Genomic DNA, 19,725 nt, shown 5'->3' on the forward strand with positions numbered 1-19,725 from the left:
TCATGGCATTTGGAATAAATCGCATCTGTCATATCAGAAAATATAAATCTACCGTCATTTTATCCCTGCACTCAGGTGTGCCTAATCATCAACTGTGACAGACGTTTTTTTTGTTATTTTAAATCTTATCTGCATTCAGCTCCAATACGGTCATTTTAATGCATACTCATTAATCTTTTTTGTTCCCTTGGAGTGGGTACATATGTGGAAATTGGTGAGAGACAACTACCAGCTAAAACCGCAGTAGTTTAAAAAAAAGAAGCAATCCCAGCTCTTTGAAGTCCAGACCACTTCAGCTCACACTGCAAAACAAGGGCTGTGACAAATACATATAATAAATACAAATACATGCAAAGGATTTGCAGTGCACTGATTTCCATACAATAGGGTAAAACACATCTTGAAATGAGACATGATATGAAAAATGAGGTTTCTTTTTTTTCAAACATACTTATCAAACAAAGAAAGCCAGACATGTAAAGGATCTCATAAATGATAACATAATTTCAGGATTGGGTTACATTTTTGCTGCAATCCCTGGACCACCTTTGTCCTTTTTGTCCCTGATTATGTATCTTTCTCTGTTTCTTTTCTCCGTCTCTCTGTGCATCAAATAGTTTAAATATCATTTATTCATTATGCACCCGATCTGAGCTGATCCATTTTCTCACTAACAAGTGCAAGACAACCCAAATCTCACTGGATCATTTATCTAGTCTCCAAATCTATTTTACTTTGGGCTCAGGCTGATATTGCTCCTTTCATTGTTCTGTGGTCAATAATGAATTAAGGTAGATCTGCCAGCTTTGAAACTGAAATGAAAATAAACTGGCAGTTTAGTGCTCTGGCACATTCAGCTATGATTTCTGGCTCATATGTAACTCTTCAGTTTCATTTCTTTACGTTGCTGAGCTTTCATTTGAACCCCACTATGTAAAGATTATGCCTCTCTGAGACTGTGAGGCAGCAAAGGAGAAGAAGATAACCTGTCAGTTGAAATGTGCATTGTATTGCAGAGTGTACTGTGTTAATAGAAATAAACACTTTTCACTTGATTAAACTCTGGAAATGGAAGTAAACAATGGTTATTAAAGTTTATTTAGATTTTAACAAGACTTCTACAGCCTTGCTAGTGAGGCGTCAACTAAATGCTAACGCCAGCATGCTAACATGCTCAAAATGACAACATTAGCATGGTAATATGTAGCAGGTATAATGTTTACTGTGTTCACCATCTTAGTTTAGCATGATAACATGACATGACGCCGCCACTCAGCATTGCACTGCAATTTTCCCCAGTGGCAAATCACAGTAGGCTACTGGTATAACAATCATTTTCCCCATAGATCGCTGACAAATAGATGTGAAAAATTTAATGGACACCGTGAACAATTATTCACTTATTAGTAGTATTACGATTCAGTCAATTATAACTAATTATATAAGGATTTTTAAATCATGAAGGTTTTATATTTGTAAAACTTTCCCAGAGCCTAGAAACGCGGGAGTGAGGAGGACCAGAAGTATTTGTAGTACTCTGCACAATGCAGACGCAATCCATGAAGTGGGAAACGTTTTCAGTTTATGCACTCTGTGGAAAATTTCCATTCAAGTGAATGGGCGTCATTCTGGAGTCCAATATCCAGTTCAGTTTAATAAATCCATTTGGGGTCACTAAAGGTTGGGGACCATGAGTTTCTGCACCAAATGTTGAAGACATCCATCTAGTAGATGACCTGCTGGTGGCACTAGATGAAAAGTCACCACCAAAGTTATTAGTTATTTATCCATAGGTGTAGTTGATATCTGACCAAATGTCAATCCATGCAATAGTTGTTGAGATGTTTAACTAAGTCAAAGTCTCTTCTCACCCTGAGAGAAGGGATCAGATCTCTAAATTTTTAGAGAATTAAGGTGAGAAACGTCTCCCTTTTCACACCATCATCAGATCAGCCCAGCTGACTCGTCAACCAAAGTAGTTAATGCAGTGCAACGTTCCACTTCATCATTTCACAACTTCCACACCCTCTGAAATGCATTTGATTATTCACATCAGCACAGCAACAGGGACATAAATAATTCATCTGTGCAAATGACAAATGAGGCAATCAATTCTGGGACGGCATTCAAATAGAAACTATTCAAATCCCCTCGAAATTAATTTTCTGCCTTTTAGTGGCCGTGGACTTAAAATTTAAATGCTGAATTCATCAGATGATGTTTTTACCCTGATTTCCACAAACTGAACCATTTGGTGTTAGATTTTTTTTCTCTTCAAAAGATACACATAATATAGAAAAAACAAGGTTTCTTGACTGACAGCCTTGGAGGGTTCTCTCAGACCAGCTGTTAAAGTCTCACCACACCACTGGCAACACTAAATACTGAACATCAGAGCTTGAACCACAGAGAATAGCAAGCACTTTGAAATGGGAGACCAGACGTTAAAAAAAGAGAACAAGAGAAGGAGGGATAGACTACTTTCACATTTACATCTGAAAGCAGAATCACTCTCCATGAAAGCAAAACCCTTGGACTAGGCAAGCTCCTCCATGTGGGATAAGATCACACTTGACTTTGACCTCTGAGACTCGGAGAACAAAGAAATCTGATGCATAATATGGCCACAATTATGTTGTCCGTCTGTTGTAGCCTGAGTGATGATAAGGAAACTCAAAGCTCAAACTTGCTACTCAGATAAGGTGAATTAAGTACGGAGACTAGTGTTGAAGTCTTGCATCTGAATCCAGTATCAAAAACAGTTCACATTAAATATGAAACCTTTCAAACCATTCATCTCTAATTAGGTTTCGCTTTCAACATTTACAAGTAACTAGAGTTACTTTAAGTTGGATAACCGGATCTGTCAGTTGGTAGAGCAGGCGCCCATATAAAGAGGTTTACTCCCCTCCTCTCCCCTTTCATGTCTTCAGCTGTCCTGTCAGTAAAGGCCTAAAAATGCCCCAAAAATAATCTTTAAAAAAAGAGTTACTTTAAGTTAACCTCATCATTGGTGTCATTTACACTTGGGACGCTGCAGCATGTTTTTGGCCCCATCACTTTTTTAAAGCAATTATTTCTTTTATTGTTCTGAAAAATAAAACACATAAAACACAGATGTGTGAAATATGCATTGAATGTGCAGAAAGTTTGGAAAATTATCAGAAATCTAAATCTAAAGACACAAAAGAGGAGAAAGAGTGAATCGTGCCTACATGTGTGTTGACTCATCAGAGACAACATTAAATGAAAAGAGTTGATTAACATAAGAATTGATTTTTGAAAGGAATACAGAATGCCTGAGGGGCTACTGCATCATATTTCATTGTATTTTATGCAACCAAACCATAAGAGCAAAACCCCAAACCAAGGAAGTATGCTACAATACAGGGAACTCTGTGTCCCAAACTCATGGTCTCTGAGTTTTTATTGTATCTTTCATTTACGATCTGGTCTCGTGTTGAAGTCTGTTGCTCCCATGCACGCTGTTTCCATCTACTACAAACAGTGTTTCTCATATGGAGGACCCACAGACTCCAGGTTGGGACACAGTATCTCTCTTTTTAGCTTGGCTGTGGCCCCAGAGTAAACAAACATATCGTCGTAGCAACTGTCAGTCACATGTCAGCATCCCCTGCTGATTCATTTCGTCCTGACAGTTCAGAGCAACAAGCCCCCAGCTGACGGTTGCCTCCATCATGCACGGCTTCGAAGAAAGAAACTTCAGAACATGTAAAGGTTGTGGGTGGCCCGTCTGACACAAACAAGGCCAGCAAGCAGAGAAATCTTTCATGCCGACGTGTCTGAGCGCTTCACTTAACATTGAACTAGAGGCAAACTTTTTCCCTAAGTACAACTTCTTGGGGAGATGATCGGCACTCCAGCCGTGGCTGAGGTTCCCAATCATCCATCACCTCCCAATGCTATGTTCCTGACTAACAGAAAAAAACTGACTGCGGGCTAACAATCTTTCACTCCAGCTTGCATACAACAACTTGGCCTTTTGCTGAATTACCTTCCCTTTAATCAATGACACCACGTCAGAGAAAATATCTCCAGGAGAATGACGGCGGGAGGCTTCGTATCCATCATGCACCTCAGCAGTGGTGCTAATGGATGACGCACATGCATCACTATGTCAAGATAAATCTGACATTCATCAAAATGTTGAAGGGATATAAATAAAAGGACAAATGGAAGCAAAACTATGAGGATGAATTATCATCAGAATCAGAGAAGAAAGAAGAAAAGATTTCTAATTCTTATTACTTCTTTTTTTTTAAGAAAAATATGTGAAAGCTCACATAATTTGCTTTACCCTTAAGACTAAAATTAATTTGTATCTCTGTCAGTAACGCATTTCCCTTCCCTGGATATGAGGATTAAAAGGGGAAAAAAGTTGAATAATCAGTTTTCATTAACATAGTTGAAGATGCCAGTGTTTTCACAGTGTTGGACTGTGGACAGTGCTTTGAGCAAATGTTTCATCTCAGTTCACGGATGAACAAACTGGATTTGACCTTCAGCAGACTTCACACTGACGTGCCGTGGGAAACGCAAAATGACAGAGGGAAAGGCATAATGGGTCATTGTAAACTACAGTGACCACCTGATTGGGACTTTTAAAACTTTGTTGTTGTTGATAAATTAGGGGCCATAGATTTTAAAAATACTGATGTCCCCCTTAAGCCCCGAAAACATTTTGACCAAATTAATTAACATTAACAAAATAGGAATGGTTGTTTAATATTGGTATTTAAATGTACTGGCTTTGTCTCAATAGTCTGGAAAAGAATCCAACACACACTAATATTTACTCTGATTTCTCCAAAGATGAAGGTCTAAAGATTTGATTGTGAAAGTTGTTAAAATTTCGTTTTAGTTAAATTACAATTGTTTTTCTTATTTTTTATTTTATTTATTTTTTACAATTGAGCTGTTTGGAGCTGTTTGTGAACAGTGTTTTCTGTTAGTGATGGGAAGTCCCTTTGCGGAGGACCTTGGGCTTTTTCACTTTGTAAACCTATACCCAAAAAGCATTAACCAACCAATTCCTATTGAGCCTTAGCAGACCTAGTCTATATCATTGACGTTTCACTTCCGTGATTGTTGCGGTGCAGCAGGAAATTCCGCTGGATGCATGTCTTTTGACAGATGTTTGTTTCCTTAGGTTTTGTTGTGTTGGAATAAACTGTGGTGGATTTATGAGGTATATGGTTTACCCTTGTCCTCCTGGGTTAAAAACAGACAAAGATTTGACTTTTTTGTCCCTTTTCAGACCTTTTTCTTTTTAGTTTTCAACAACACCTTCTTACTAATACTAGTGCTAGTATAGTACTTTTTGGAATTCATGGTCAATAACCCTCATTTATATAGAATTGTACCTAATATTTGAGTTAAAAAAGCAAAAATTATGAATTATTTTGACTAATAGTTAAGATCAGAGGAACTTACAGATGAGATTGTTCAGAAACGAAAGTGATGAATTGCATTTGCAAAGAGCGTTGTGAGGAATCCAATCCATTTTTTGTGGTAATTTGGTAAAAAGAAACCCATATTTCAGATTTAGACATTTTTTAAAGGGTACATTGAGACAGCTGGCTAGACTATCTGTCTAATCTGAGTTTTCTCAGCAACTTTTGAACATACATGTTCCGCCAAAAAAAGTTCCTTTCCGAGGCTATTTTGCAGGGGCTCTGTGCAGATCTTAGCTCTGCCCAACACAATTGTGATTGGTTTAAAAAATGTCAATAAACCAGAGTACGTTTTTCTCCCATCCCAGGGTGCTATGTGGACTGGCCAGACCCTCCTCCGCAGCGTGTGGATTAGAGGATGGATACCCGACCCGAGCCCGACGGGACCCGACGGGACCCGACGGGACCCGACGGTACCCGACGGGTCGGGCCGGGTTCGGACAGATTTTTAGAAAGGATGCTCGGGTTCGGGTCGGAATCGGTCACATCAGCGCGATAAGGCATTGAACATTTTGAATTTAAAACAGCTTATTATGTAGGTAATGGCGCTTGTTGCCCCGTGTGCATTGATGCGCTCATCTGTTGACATTTCCCAATGCCTTCCTACACTTGCTTAATAAAAGCGAGCTTTCCACACAAACAAACGTACATGTGTCATTAGTATGAGAAACAAATGCGATTTTAACTGTGTCGGGCTCGGGTCGGGCTCGGACAGAAATATCTTAATGCCTGTCGGGCTCGGGTCGGGTTCGGTTACTGCTCTGTCGGACGCGGGCCGGGTTTGGACAGAAAAATCCGGCCCGATCCGCACTCTAGTGTGGATGGTCTGGAAAGCAAGACTACAGAAGACCACACTGAGCCAGGCAGCAGGTTTTGCTTTTGTAAACCTTCTAGTAAACAACTTGCACTAAAACCTGTATCTTAATCAGAGGGACTAGCATGCACTGAGTAACCTTTGACTGTGAGAAGACTGAGGCTGTACCTGGGCATCCACGAGTAGATGTCTCATCAGAGTCATGGACTTCTTCAAGGTGTCCCTCTCTCCCGGCATGAAGGCCTTGTCCTCGTGAGCCAGGCTACATGGTCTGGTCACCATGAACTGAGCAATCTGGTCATTCAGGCTGTTGAGAGATTGGACCGCTGCAAAAGAGGCAAGGAGAGTTGTAAAACCACATGAAAACGCATACAAGACACAGAAACATAAGCAATCAGGACTATATCTGTGTTCTTCCATGGAGGAGCTCCTAAGTTTGCTTCCTCTCTCTCTCTTTCTCTAGCGGGATTTTTTGGATCAGACTCATGTGATCTGAGACAATTCGTCCATCCTCCATTGTTCTCCTCTTCAGAAAAATCCCTCGTTTGGACAAGAGGGGCATCATTAGGCTAAATCCATTACTAAGTCACAGAAACTCAACTCATTGTATAATCTTTATTATTTTATAGAGAGTCCCAGTAATAATTTATATTCTGTTGGGTTTGTTCAGTCATAGGCAATGTGAGACTTAGAAATATCTTTCTTTTTTAGAGATGGCCCAGCGTTTGCTCAGAGGGCAATGTGGGTGGAAAAATAGAAATGTCTGATCAATACTTCAACGTTTCCACTGAAGTGAGCCTCAAAACAAGCCAACAGGGTGTTAGAAGAGCATTTTGTCAGAGCAGCCCAGGAGACGTGGAAAACATATATAGTAACTAACATAACATGAGTATCACAGCTCATGCTACAGTTTACAGGTATTTACATAATCTGTAATTCGTTTGATTATTCTTTCAATTAAAAAAAATGCAGCTGCCTGCTACAGAAATTACTCAACTCAACGCATGAAGCCAAACACAGACTTTTATCTTCTAGTTGAGAACAACACTTTCAAGTTTGTAGTTGATAAATTGATTGAACATGTAAACTTAGTAAGAGCATGATCACTTTTACAGAAGTGCCCTGTTTAAATAGAATAAGTGTGACAAATATAGCTGCATGCATTTACATGATAAAACAACATTGCCACCAAAATGAGAGTTATTTAAATGATATCAGAGACAAAGATATTAATTAAAACACTCCCTTTCACCTTGTGGTAATGTATAAATGATTGAGTCCAACTGTGAGACACTTATTAGTATGCAAAAACATCATGGCAGGTTGAACTTTGAAGAGATGTGTATAAAATTATGCATGAGAGATGCAGCATATTTCCAGCGGTGCATTCATGAAAAACTTGAATTTGAATATTTCAGTATACATTATACAGCTTGTGGGTTAAAATGATTTTTCCAACGTTATAACTACTGAAGGGGAAACCAAAGGCTGAATTGTATGTTAAGGTTATTTTTATTGTTTAGCTTATGCAATGAAAGAAAATAGAGACAGATGAGGTCTTCAAATTCTTTCTTTTCTTTGACCAACCATCAAGAAACCAAATATATTCAATGTATGATATAAAAAGCAGAAAATGCTCCTACCAAAACTAACAAATATTGTCAGGTTTTTGTAATAAATTAACAAATTAATCAAATCAAGCAATCAAATTGATCAAAACCATTGTTGATTCAACCAAATGAATTGACCAACTGTGTTAGTCACTACAGGGATAGCATGTTTTTTAGGAAGTCAGGGCACAAATAGACACCTAAGGGGTCAATTTGGGGCAAGAGTGACAGAGCATCTGACCCCAATTCCCATCGGATGAGTAACAGCTGCGGATCCGCTCCGGAACGGCAGCGGAGTCAATAGGTTTCCATTAAAGTCAATGCGTGTTTTTCCACAGACTGCGGAACAGCTGCGTTCCGACTCTGTCCCAGTTCCGGCGATCTGCAGCCTTCCGGAGCAGATACTCAGAGCTTCTTTTGTTGCCGCATTTCAGTACACGGTAGATAACTTTCTGTCTCCTTTCAGTGCGGGAAAGGAAGTCAAGCACAGAAACAAAATAAAAAATCCAGTTAATTTACAAAATAAAATATATTGTGCTTCCCTTAAACCTCCCCTTGAAAACATAGCACAGAGTTGTTTCCCCTCTATTCCTCTGGATAGACACAAACTGTTGTTGTTTTTGTGGTTCTATTCTACATGAATTTGCAAGATCTCATGGGTCCTCGAGTCTTCAGCTGTCAGTCATGACACTGGTGTTCCACAACAAATCCGGACCTGGTGGGTGTTGTAACTCCCCGATGTAAATTCATTAACAGTTAAAGAAATGAACCAACAGATCCCGTTGTTCTGGATGTAGACCAGTGAAGGAAAATAGAAGCCCTTTTCCGGCGATGGCCGAGCGTTACACCTAGCCTCCAACTGAGCTTGACAACAAAGATGTGACGTGGGCAGCCTGTGTGAAAGTTGTAAGTCTTCTGGTAGCTGTGCCAAGAGAAATCTCAATCATTCCCAATCAGCAGAGATGGAGAGCGTAGGTATACAGCACGTTAGGAGATAACATAGACACAGGCTAATTACTGCTAACTAACATGCTAGTTAACCTTGGTTATTAAACTTAAACGGCTAATGGGTTTACAACACTTTACAGCATAACATGTCATATTGAAATTTGTTGAAATCTACAAAACAATAAACGTTTCTCATTACAAACAGTAGCAATAACAATAAAAACCAAACAGAAAATGGAATCACTTCAGAAACATTGTAGCTATCTATGATTGTTTGATTGCTAACGTTAGCTCAAAATGCCATTTAAGTAACACCCTTTGTTGTTTTTGATTGCTAGCTTGTAACCAGCAGTGAACGAACTTTGTTAAATAGATCTATTTTTACTGTGTTGACATTACAAAAGTCTCTTGTTAGCATCATGAATGCTTCTTTCAAAGTAACGCATGCTCACGGGGCCAACACGCAGCGGAGCCAATCCGCACCAGTTACACATCCGGTGTAAATTGAGGCTTAGGCAATGTGTGACTCAATGACGACAGTCAAGGTCGGCTTTTCAGCAGAATCATCAAAGATTTATGGCCAAACCTTACAGTACTTCTCTTGAACTGCAGGAGCATGCAAAAACAGGCATGTTTATGAGCACATACGGCCCTGCAGGCAGCACAGCATACATCAAATCAGGTCCGGGTGGGTGGAAGGGGGAAATAAAATGTTCACTATAGAGGTCGAGGATAGGATTCTAATTTCACATTCAATATTTACAAGATGTACCTCTCTGCCCCAAAGACAGCCAAACGTGTCAGGTAATGGCATGTTGTTGCTAAGAAATGACATCCTGTCAAAGTGATAACAGACACACCTTCTTCTCCTCTTTGCTCCACTTTCAATGTTTTTTGAGTGCATTCTGTCACACGCTGTGATACATGACGGAGAAGGCAGGTGGCTTTTCATGAAAGCAAAGTTACATTGACTAGGCCTACCATGTGTCAACATACCATATCTCAATCAAAATGCCACAGCTCCTGGCCAAAGCCGTAAAGCCCCAGAGATGTGTGACAGAAACACCACGTGATGCTCAATTTTTTGATACCATTTGTAATAAATGATTGCTTCTCAAACGGGAAATTACAACAAATGCTAAAACTCCAGGCTGCTACATCTACACCTCTTCGACACCGCCTGCACATTTAATATTCTTCTGGTTGGAGCAAACCAGACCAGGCACCAGCATAAAGATCCTCTGCTGAGAATAGGTACAGTAAATGAGGAAATGTCAAACCATGTTTTCACATTGCTGATCAGATACACCAACAGCTGGGTGAAGCTGACCATTTGTGACCTGGAACATTTTAATTGCATGTCAGGAGAGGAATTTTGATGAGAGAAAATCATAGATTAGTGAGAAATAGCTATCTCCATTATTCCAGGTTCAGTTTGGTTAATGTTTGCCAACTATCTAAACATTCATTTGTGTCTTTGTTTGGAACCTTTTAATCTGTCCTTACCCCTCAGCGACAAGTCTGACTTATCATATTGTCAATATAACAAAGTATAAATCTGCCAGCAACCCAAAAATACAAGCTAAATCAAACCGGCGCCAATACAAATTTAAATTGATTTTATCCCATCAAAGTTTTGTATTTATGTTTTCCTAAACATTTTATTATTTAAATGTTTTATAAATGTCTTGTTCCTTTTCTACAGACATAAATGGGATTGTGTGTAAAGTTTACTCACCTTGTCTCTACATGCATTAAAATTCAAGTTAATTTACTATTAAAAAAAAAAAAAAAATCAGAGTGTATTCCAAGATGAATTGACAGAGATTAATGTATACTTGTTGAGTCCGTTTTATTTTCATGAATAAATCCTTTATTCTGGAGCATTTTCTCATGATGTGAAAGATCTCACCCATAAGGTTTGTATTTCTTCACATCTTTATTTCTGATATTAAATGTACACTCATTTAAATCAGAGGGACATTGTGTTTTGTGATCCACCCTCCCACACACAGGTGGCTCAGTGTTTCTGTGACTGTGAGATGTGGACAATTCAACACAATTTTTGGTGCCTCCCACAAGAGCAAAACAACATCAACAATGAACTCTAATGAGGCATGTTGGGGCTTTATCAGGCTGTACAACCTGGTGAAAGGAGAATAATGTGCATGTGAAAAGAAAAAAAACAGCTCTCTCATAAAATCCAATTCCTCCTCTGGGAAAATACCCGTTCCAGTATCTATATGCCATTGTTGTGAATTTACGAAATCGCACAAAATATGAACAACGGAGAGTTTTTTTATGCAGATGTGCAGTACAGTAAAATGAATGTATTCAAATGTGCTCAGCCAGCCGTCCCATCAAGAATCGTGATGAAAATATTAAAATGACTCTGTTGCTTCTGCTCGCTTTGGGGACCAAAGCCACAGAGTCACATTGGCCAACAAGCCTCTGCCAAGACATCTTAGGAAGCTCCAAGAACTTTACAAAATACACGGAGGCGGATGAAAATGATGGGGGAGTCTGTGAGAATATGAGGCAATCCCAAAAGAGAGAGAGAGTGCCGACATTTCAATTACACCGATGCCAAATAAATACACAACACAATCTTGTTGAGGGACAAAGCCTGCATTGAACCTAAATCAGGGGTATAACACCACAGCGAATGTTCATTTTGAAGCTTTTGAAAACATGCCTCTGTAAAGCTAAGTGCAGGTTATTCAAACGTAGGGATTTGGACAGATCAATTATAGCTTTGCACAGTTTGCCTTGCATAGAAAGAGCTGAAGCCCTCTGTATCTGACAGCATCAACACAAGCCTGTAATTTTGCTGTTTTCTTCATGGCTCTGAATTACTATCTGCAGCAGGGTCCAATTCACCCGCTGATGGTCTGCATGTTGCAATTTTCCAGATAAATTGTTCACCTTACACCAAAGGAATACTACTCTACTGTGCATTGCAAGCATGTTACAGCATCTCAAATCTTTTTTTTTTATCTTTATGTCTGGCCCACACACAGCAGATACTTCACATTTCACTCCACAGTTTAAAACACATTTGATCCTTTCCCTCTGGCTAGTGTCCACTAATTTCTGATGCAGAGCAGATGGGAGTTTTTGTGTGTGCAGAGCTTTGTCTGACTTCATGGGCAAAGCTGGGAATATGTGAACATGGAGTGCATAATTGTGACAGTGGATTTAGAGAGATTGACTTCTGTGGAAAGCAAACTACATGGGTTATGGGTTTCTTTCCGTTTCTTTCCCCCAGAACCAAAGCTCTGAGAAATCAGAGAATCTGCCAAAAACAATCAGCCAGACAGGAGCTTAGGTTAAGATCATGGTCAAAGTTTATTTAAATAGCACATTTACAAACAGTCACTACTGCCCCAAAGGGCTGTACAGATACAGAGAACAGCATCAGATAAAAAGCATTGTAAATACCCGAAAAAAGCCTTCTAAAACAGAATGTGCCAAAAACAATAAAAATAAACAACGGATAAAAACTATACTTAAATCAATAACAAAAATGCAATGTCACAGCTCAGCTTATGTTAAAAGCCAGTGCAAAAAAATGTGTTTTTAAAAGTGATCTAAAGCTCTCAATAGAGGTAGCTGCTCTAATGGTGAGAGGAAGAGAGTTCCAGAGCTTAGGACCTGCTACTGAAAAAGTTCTGTCCCCTCTTGTTTTCAGTCTGGATCTTGGACAGTCTAAAAGCAACTGGTCAGTGGACCTATGTGCTCTGACTGGAATGTGCAAAATCAGCATATCACATAAATATGATGGTACCAGCCCATTAACAGATTTAAAAACAAACAATAAGATCTTAAAATGGATTCTAAAAAAAAAAAAAAGCTGAGGCAGATTGTCAGGCATCTCTTCTCTTTCCACAGCAAGTGAGAGGATCCCTCGCGACACTGTTTCAGTCTCTTTTCCAGAGTTCCCACACCTCGCAGAAGCTATGTTTTGGCTTGTTTAAATTCTAAATTGTATCTGAGCTGCTCAGATCTTCAGCCAGACACTCCATTCAGCCAGGTCCAAAGAGAAACATCCCACACACCTGTTGTGCATAGTTCAAACCCTGCTTTACTGCGTGTAAGCAAGCAGTACACAGATTTATGTCATTTCCTTTTCATTGCATTTCCTTTACTATGGTTCTGTCAAGAGTCAACTGTTCAATTGACGATAGTACGCTTGCCGATTGTCTCTAATAAAATTAGAAAGTAATAGTTAATGGCTATGCTAGCAGGTTAGTGAAGCTGCAATTACTGTAGGTACAGCTATAATGTGCTTATGGAAAACTATGCTAAAACACAGATGTCTAGCAGTTAAGATGTTTACTATGTTGAGCATCTAAAATAACAATTGTATCATATTAACATTTGCTAATTAGCACTTAACACAAGGTACAGCTGGGGATGATGGGTAGGTCACTAGTTTTGCAGATATTTAGTCACAAACTTACTAAATACTGGGCAATTAACATTTTGAGCTAATGAGGAGGACATGGATGTCTGCAACAGATATCATGTTATCTATCCAACAGTTGTTGAAAAGTTGCACTTTGAACCACAAATATAAACCAATGGATCACCAAAGTCACTAGGATTCATCTTTTGTGAACCATCAATGTTAGTACTCAGTATAGATCTTCTAAGCGATCCATCAAACAGTTGTTCTATATGTATATTATATTTAAGCTTGGACTGACCAATAGACAGACAGACAGACAGACATTTGCATTGCTAAAACAATATACATGGAAATTCAGTTGATAAGTTAATCAACAGTTATTCTGAAATACTCCAATTGTACATGGTCTCTGCATGAGTCGGCAGGATACATGAATGATTATCTGTATAGAAGTTACCTCTATTCAGGTTTCAATTCTGTAAAGACATACAAGCCATGTTTCTGTACATGCTGCATGCATCCAGATGTTGTATAGGGGAACTTCTTGTCTTATTTGCAACTGCAATTTGAAAACACTAGAGTTTAGTTTATTAAGATGCATGTCAACAATTCGTAAAACATAATGAGTGTTCTTATAATATTAAATATATAATATGTTCACAATGGTTCCACAATTCTAATTAAACATATTCACTTTAAGTTTGATGTGCAGTGTATAAAACTATCACTATGCCTTTTTTAAATATTACAATTCCAAATATTAAAGTATATTCTATATTTTTAATATATGAATGTAACATCAGTAGGTTCTCCTGAGGACATTAAATCAAATCAAAAAATTCTAAATAATGAACTCAAACTTAGAGCTAAATGCTATTTATCTCTGAAAACAGTTTGTAACAGTTTCAAGCCATGAAGTAATTCACACTGGCTAATATTGAAGAGTATGTCTACTTAGCCCTTTACAGCTAACCTCTTTTGCCAAACAGGTTTTTTTTCTTGTCTGCTATTCAGTTCACGTGAAAGCTGTTAAAGGTGAGAAAGTAAAGATCTTGAGGGCAGCCCAGAGGAAAACATCTTCACAATGAGGAGTGCACGGCAGGAAAGGTTTTCTGCTCTCCCTGCTGATTCTCTACACAGCAGTTTCAGCAGGAAACACTAAATTCAAATTTAAAGCAGAAAGAGAAAGAAGAAGATAAAACCTTCCTCACTCAGTTTTTCATACATTCCAAAACTGTTTTTGTCACCCAAATCCGGGATTCAATTAACCTTCCTGTTTCAAGTCTGTTAACATGTAAACACAGTCATTTATTTTGAGCTTACAATGCAACAGCATGCTAATTAACTCCAAAACAGACCAGAACAACTAACTGACCATTTAAGTAGAAACAGTTATACCATCAGAGGCAGTAGCTAGTTGGTAATTAACAAAAACAGATGTCAAATTTTCTTAAAAATGTTAAGGGCTGTTATATGAACAAAAGTATTGGGACACCTTGAATAACACCTGAATGTGATCATTGAGTATCAAAACTTGAAAGCAGTAATCTATTATCAGCCGTCACTTCCAACAAAATGTTGTAACATCACTGAGGGATTACTCTACTCAGCCTCAAGAGCAGTCCTGAGGTTGGACACTGACTACATTTTCCATAATGAAACTCAATAGCATATTTCGTTTGATCTTCACTTCCTTGCAAAGGCTTACATCTTTCAAACCTCTCAACTCCAGTTTGTAATGGAGTCTCCAAGCCAAAACTGAGATGACAAACCTAACCGTGAAAAACAGCCAAAAGTATGAAAGCGTGATTTTCCCTTCCTAACTATATGGGGTAGTAAATATCAGCACAGACCACTGCTCACATGAATTTCAAATCATTATATTATGATGCAATTTGTGATTTGCATATCTGAAAATACTTGCTACCGGCTAAGAGATCAAACACTTTTCTCAACTTTGCCCATTAATCCTGAAGGTTTCACTCTCAATAGTTTTATCACATTATTTTTCAACATACAAATGTACTATATACAGTTTAACTTTCAAGAAACAGTCAGCTGAGGTAAAGCCCTTTAAGTCTCATTGGGATGGAGAGAGCTGCATCTCACTCTGTCAACCAGCTCTGAGCAAGCAGCATCAGAGCTCAAAGCTCCAGCGTGAACGCAGAAAGTGCAGGAGGGATTTGATTTTGCCCGCGGCAACATTGCCACCACCTGGTAGCTTTGATACATGCTACAACTGCATGAATCGAAAATGTACCTCTCTTAGCTGTCTCACTGACCATGGCCTGAACAGCTGCAAGTGAAGCGGTGACAAAGACGGGTAGACACGTAGACCCTTCATAACATCTGCCACCGCCTCCACTATGTAAGGTCATAAAGTTGTTATAATTAATAATTAATCTTCAGGAACTGAATCTAAACTATCACACATTCAAAAGGAGAATTGTGTTACTGATTATACCTGATGTTTCATTCACATTCACCTATAATTTCTAGAACAAATTAACCAATTGCACTTTTAGCAATAAAAATATGAGTATCTCCAAATATGGAATTCATCACAATAATTAGTCTAATTCTGATCTCTCTAAAACCTGTTTTGGATGTGTAATTAAAATATGTTATTTACCAGTCCAAAGAAGGCCAGGATTTTAGTGCCCTCATATTGCATTACGTTGATCTGTGTGCCACCTTGTGAGAAGTACAAGAGATCCCCGTAGAGCAATTCAGGTTTCTCTTTCTTACTTTGAGTCAAGGAATTTAGAAAAACAAATCTTAGGGTAGGGGACGCTGAACCATCTGTTGAACATAAAAGCCTCAGATGGCCCTTTGATAATCTGCCTGAGGCCATCTCTTGAACACCTAATGAACCACTCGGAGAGGATTGTGGCTCTCACTAAAATTACTCCACTCACACAAAGGTAATTCATGTACAGATAAGGTGCTTCATAGCAGATGTAATGGTGTGTATCGGCAAAAAAGGGCAAGTAACTGTTTTTACAAAAAGGTCAGTGGTCAGGAAATGTTATAATAATGTAAATGTATTTTTGGGATTAAAAGTTTTAAGTCAGCATCCATATAAAGTCTTATCTAACAGCCGGAGCAGGAAAATGATGCGGAGAATATGAGCAAAATCCTTTAACAGTTGTATCCACTGTAGGTAAAAGGGAAAAAGTTTTTTTTCTGTGCACTCCAGGAGTCCCTGTGTTTTAATTGTTATGGCATTGGTGGACCTATTGTACTTTGCTGCAAACTGCCTCATTTAATACTACATTAGTTAGTTTCCCATAATCACTTTGAGTAGAACATGTCACATTGAAGAAGCTGTGGATAATATGTGTAGATGGAGAAACATAGCATTAGTGACAGCGACAGCAGCAGGGAAAGAAAAAAACTTGCATTTGCATTGTGTTCTTTCAAGACTATTGCTGGAGAGAAACTGAGTCTTGAACCTTCTATAGTCTGAACCACCAGCAGATAGCTAAAAACAAATCACTGGTGTTTTGTAGCTGTGCTGCGAATATCTTAACACAATGTCACAGTATGTTGAGAGCTGGTTATCCACAGGAATATGAACTACAGAGCACAAACTCTACCAAGGAAAGCAAAGGTGCATCGCTAATAGTTGTTTTCGGCAGCAACCACAAAGCTTTAAAGGAGCTTAAGGAGAAACTTTGAAGGTCCAACTGACAGACAGCAGAGAAAAAAATCTCTCTGCATCAGCTGAGATAAGGAGGTGAAATAAGGACCCTCTTGTCTTAGTCAGGGTAAACACAGCTTGTTAGAGCAGACCCGTTTGAGCTCAAATTGACATTTCAAAATCCAAATGCTGCACGCTGGAGTGCCTTTCCAGAGCCGGTGCTACAGGCGGCACCGGTGATGCGGGTGACAAGGCTGCAGCAAATTAGGATTGTATTTGAGCAAGTGTCTGTACCTGTCTTTCAGGATGTATAAAAGTGAGTCAGAGCCACTGTGTATCTTGGTACCAGAGCACAACGGCACACAATTTATACACATCAAATGAGACAGATGGGGATTAAATAGCTGAACTGGAAATTTGCTCTGATATAGGATGACGGTTCTGAATCCATTATCATTATCAGCTACTTTGATGCTCGAAATTTAATTTCTGAGCAGGTTCCTAATAAAAAAAAGGTCTGAGTTCAGGTTGCAGGTATTGCCACTATCGTTCATTAACACATTTCTGCGCAGGTAAACAACTCTACAAGTTCAAAGGCACATCAACTCAAAATATTAGCAAGTTAGACATTACTGGGGGGAGAAAACTGTTGCCGCCATATTTCATGAGCTTTTTTTCATTTCCCACTCACATCAAACACTCCAAACAGTGCCGGAGAGGACAGAGCTGAGCGCTGTTACCTAATGCCCAGTATGTCTCTCCAAGTACACGTCTGTGGACAACAGCTCAGACCAAGATGACATCAGAGTTGTGATGCAAAAGCCACTTGACGTAATTGCTGGTTGGATGCGGTAGTGAACCGGGAGCGACTGCCTCTGATAGATAGTCTGCGTTCAAGGTCTCTGATCTCAGCTCTGCCCTCACATACCAGAGGGTAGACACAATAACATATAACATAGATGATAAAGGACTTTAACTTTGCACTAACTAAATCCATGGAGCAAGCTATACTATGAAAGGTCAGTTATGTTAGGTGCCATTCATCCTATATTTTCCATTCATCGTTGGGATGTTGACCGTTGGTCGGGCCAAAAAAAAGACATTTCAAGAAGATGTTGATGCTCATTTTTCATTATTTGTTGGCATTATATATACCAACTTAGAGAATGATTATCTGAGAAAATAATTTGTATATAATTATTAGTTAAGCTCTAATAAATGTATTTGATATGTGATATTTGATTGTGCACAATATGTGGTGCCATCATATAGCAATGTAGATTAATTATAGGAGTAAGCATTCACTTATGCTAAACTTCATATTTTTAGGATTGATGCAAAGGAGATTTGGAAACAGATGAAGCTTGCCAAGTTATTTGATGTAGTTACTAAACACTCATTTATCAAGATGATATTCGCTAGTCTTAATTACTTAAATATTAACTGTCCATGAAATGTTTACCTTATTTTTTTTCAACCCCAAAATGTAAAGACTTACTCCGTTGGCAAAATACTGGATTATTTTTTCAGTGTAGACTGGCTTTGTCAGGATAATATTTAAAAACTACAGTCAAATTAGTAAGCTTGGAGGCTTCACTGTCATTATTGAGGAAGTCATTATTTTGCCCTAACGTGTGTTTATGTTGTTAAGTGGAGGATATTTTTATCCTGTGAATGTATTCTTGTCGTTAAGTGCAAAGGTGAGGACTGTGGAGCAGTGATGCTGTGCCAACAGGTGCTGCAGTGCTTTAAGAGTTTGGAAGTGAGAATGATCCGTCAATCAAGCCAGTGATTTGGAATCCTTCCTGAAGGCATCCTCACAGTGTTGCAGCCTTACATAGAATTCACCAGAGATATTTATAAGAGCATTATGTGTTTGACATTGTACCTGAGTGCGTTTGCTTTGGTGAGTTTGGTGTCAGCAACAAATCCCCAAACAAAACTAGCAGCTAATGTTGCATAATATCTGAAGAATTAGTGACTCTATACCAGCATTAAGACGTATTACCAGGGGGCATGAGTACAAAGCAGGCATTGAGCCTGATAGCACTGTGGTGGTTGGTACACACACATTGACCTAAAGAAACTCATCTCCAGACACACACACTTTTCATAACATCCTTGTAAACTCATTCCTACAGAAGTCTCTTCAGTGTGTTTCCTAATTAGCCTTTTCTCATGAAGAGATGTTTATGCCAAGCTCAGGTTGATTCAATGCCCTTGTGATCTAGCAACTTGAATTAAATTTAACTCTGACATGTGCACTCTTTGCACATCTTAATAAACTCTTGGCATCAAGTGTATGCCTCCCTTTGAGGTAGAAATGGGTAGCATGTACAGTAGGGGTGATCCAAGTATCCGGCTGAAACGAGTATCCGGTACGGATAAAGCACTTTTGCAGAGTACAAGTATTTTACGAGTAATATGAGTCAATATCCGTGCTCGGATTGAATACAACTCCTCAACTGGCCGCGCAGCGTTCTGTGATAATCACAGCGCCCCCCCGCCTACAAACACGCTCGGTTCAATCTCACACACACGCACACAACATGGAGAAATGGGCTCCCTCGGCCTCGCTCTCTCTCGCTCTCTCTCGCTCTCTCTATCTCTCTCTCTGTCTCTCTCTCTCTCTCTCGCTCCCGTCAGTCAATCGGGTCTGCGGATCTGTTCCGTTAACGTTTAGGGTTTCTTCAGCTTCAGGTTTATTTTTAACTTCGGTTTGTAGTACTTACATAGTAACCAGTAGATTTCTGGTGAACGTGGGTTTCAGACATGCTGCTGCTTGGTTTAAATGCAACTTCCGTTGAGTCTCTGCCATCGGAGAT

General features: G+C 39.0%; 1 protein-coding gene across 10 annotated transcripts in view; it reads right to left on the reverse strand.

The window, feature by feature from the left end:
• kaznb (kazrin, periplakin interacting protein b) overlaps nt 1–19,725 on the reverse strand; it is a 105,950-nt gene that overhangs the window by 77,364 nt on the left and 8,861 nt on the right. For all 10 annotated transcript variants that reach the window (XR_004656392.1, XR_004656393.1, XR_004656395.1 and 7 more), the window contains one exon: nt 6,457–6,614. Coding sequence is in view for 6 of the 10 variants with exons in the window: in XM_034869848.1 (XP_034725739.1) it covers nt 6,457–6,614 (158 nt within the window). In the remaining 4 variants the exon portion in view is untranslated. Of the gene's footprint in view, nt 1–6,456; nt 6,615–19,725 lie in introns of those variants that run through there.

This window comes from Etheostoma cragini, chromosome 4, assembly GCF_013103735.1.
Source record: "Etheostoma cragini isolate CJK2018 chromosome 4, CSU_Ecrag_1.0, whole genome shotgun sequence".
Taxonomy (NCBI): Eukaryota; Metazoa; Chordata; class Actinopteri; order Perciformes; family Percidae; genus Etheostoma; species Etheostoma cragini.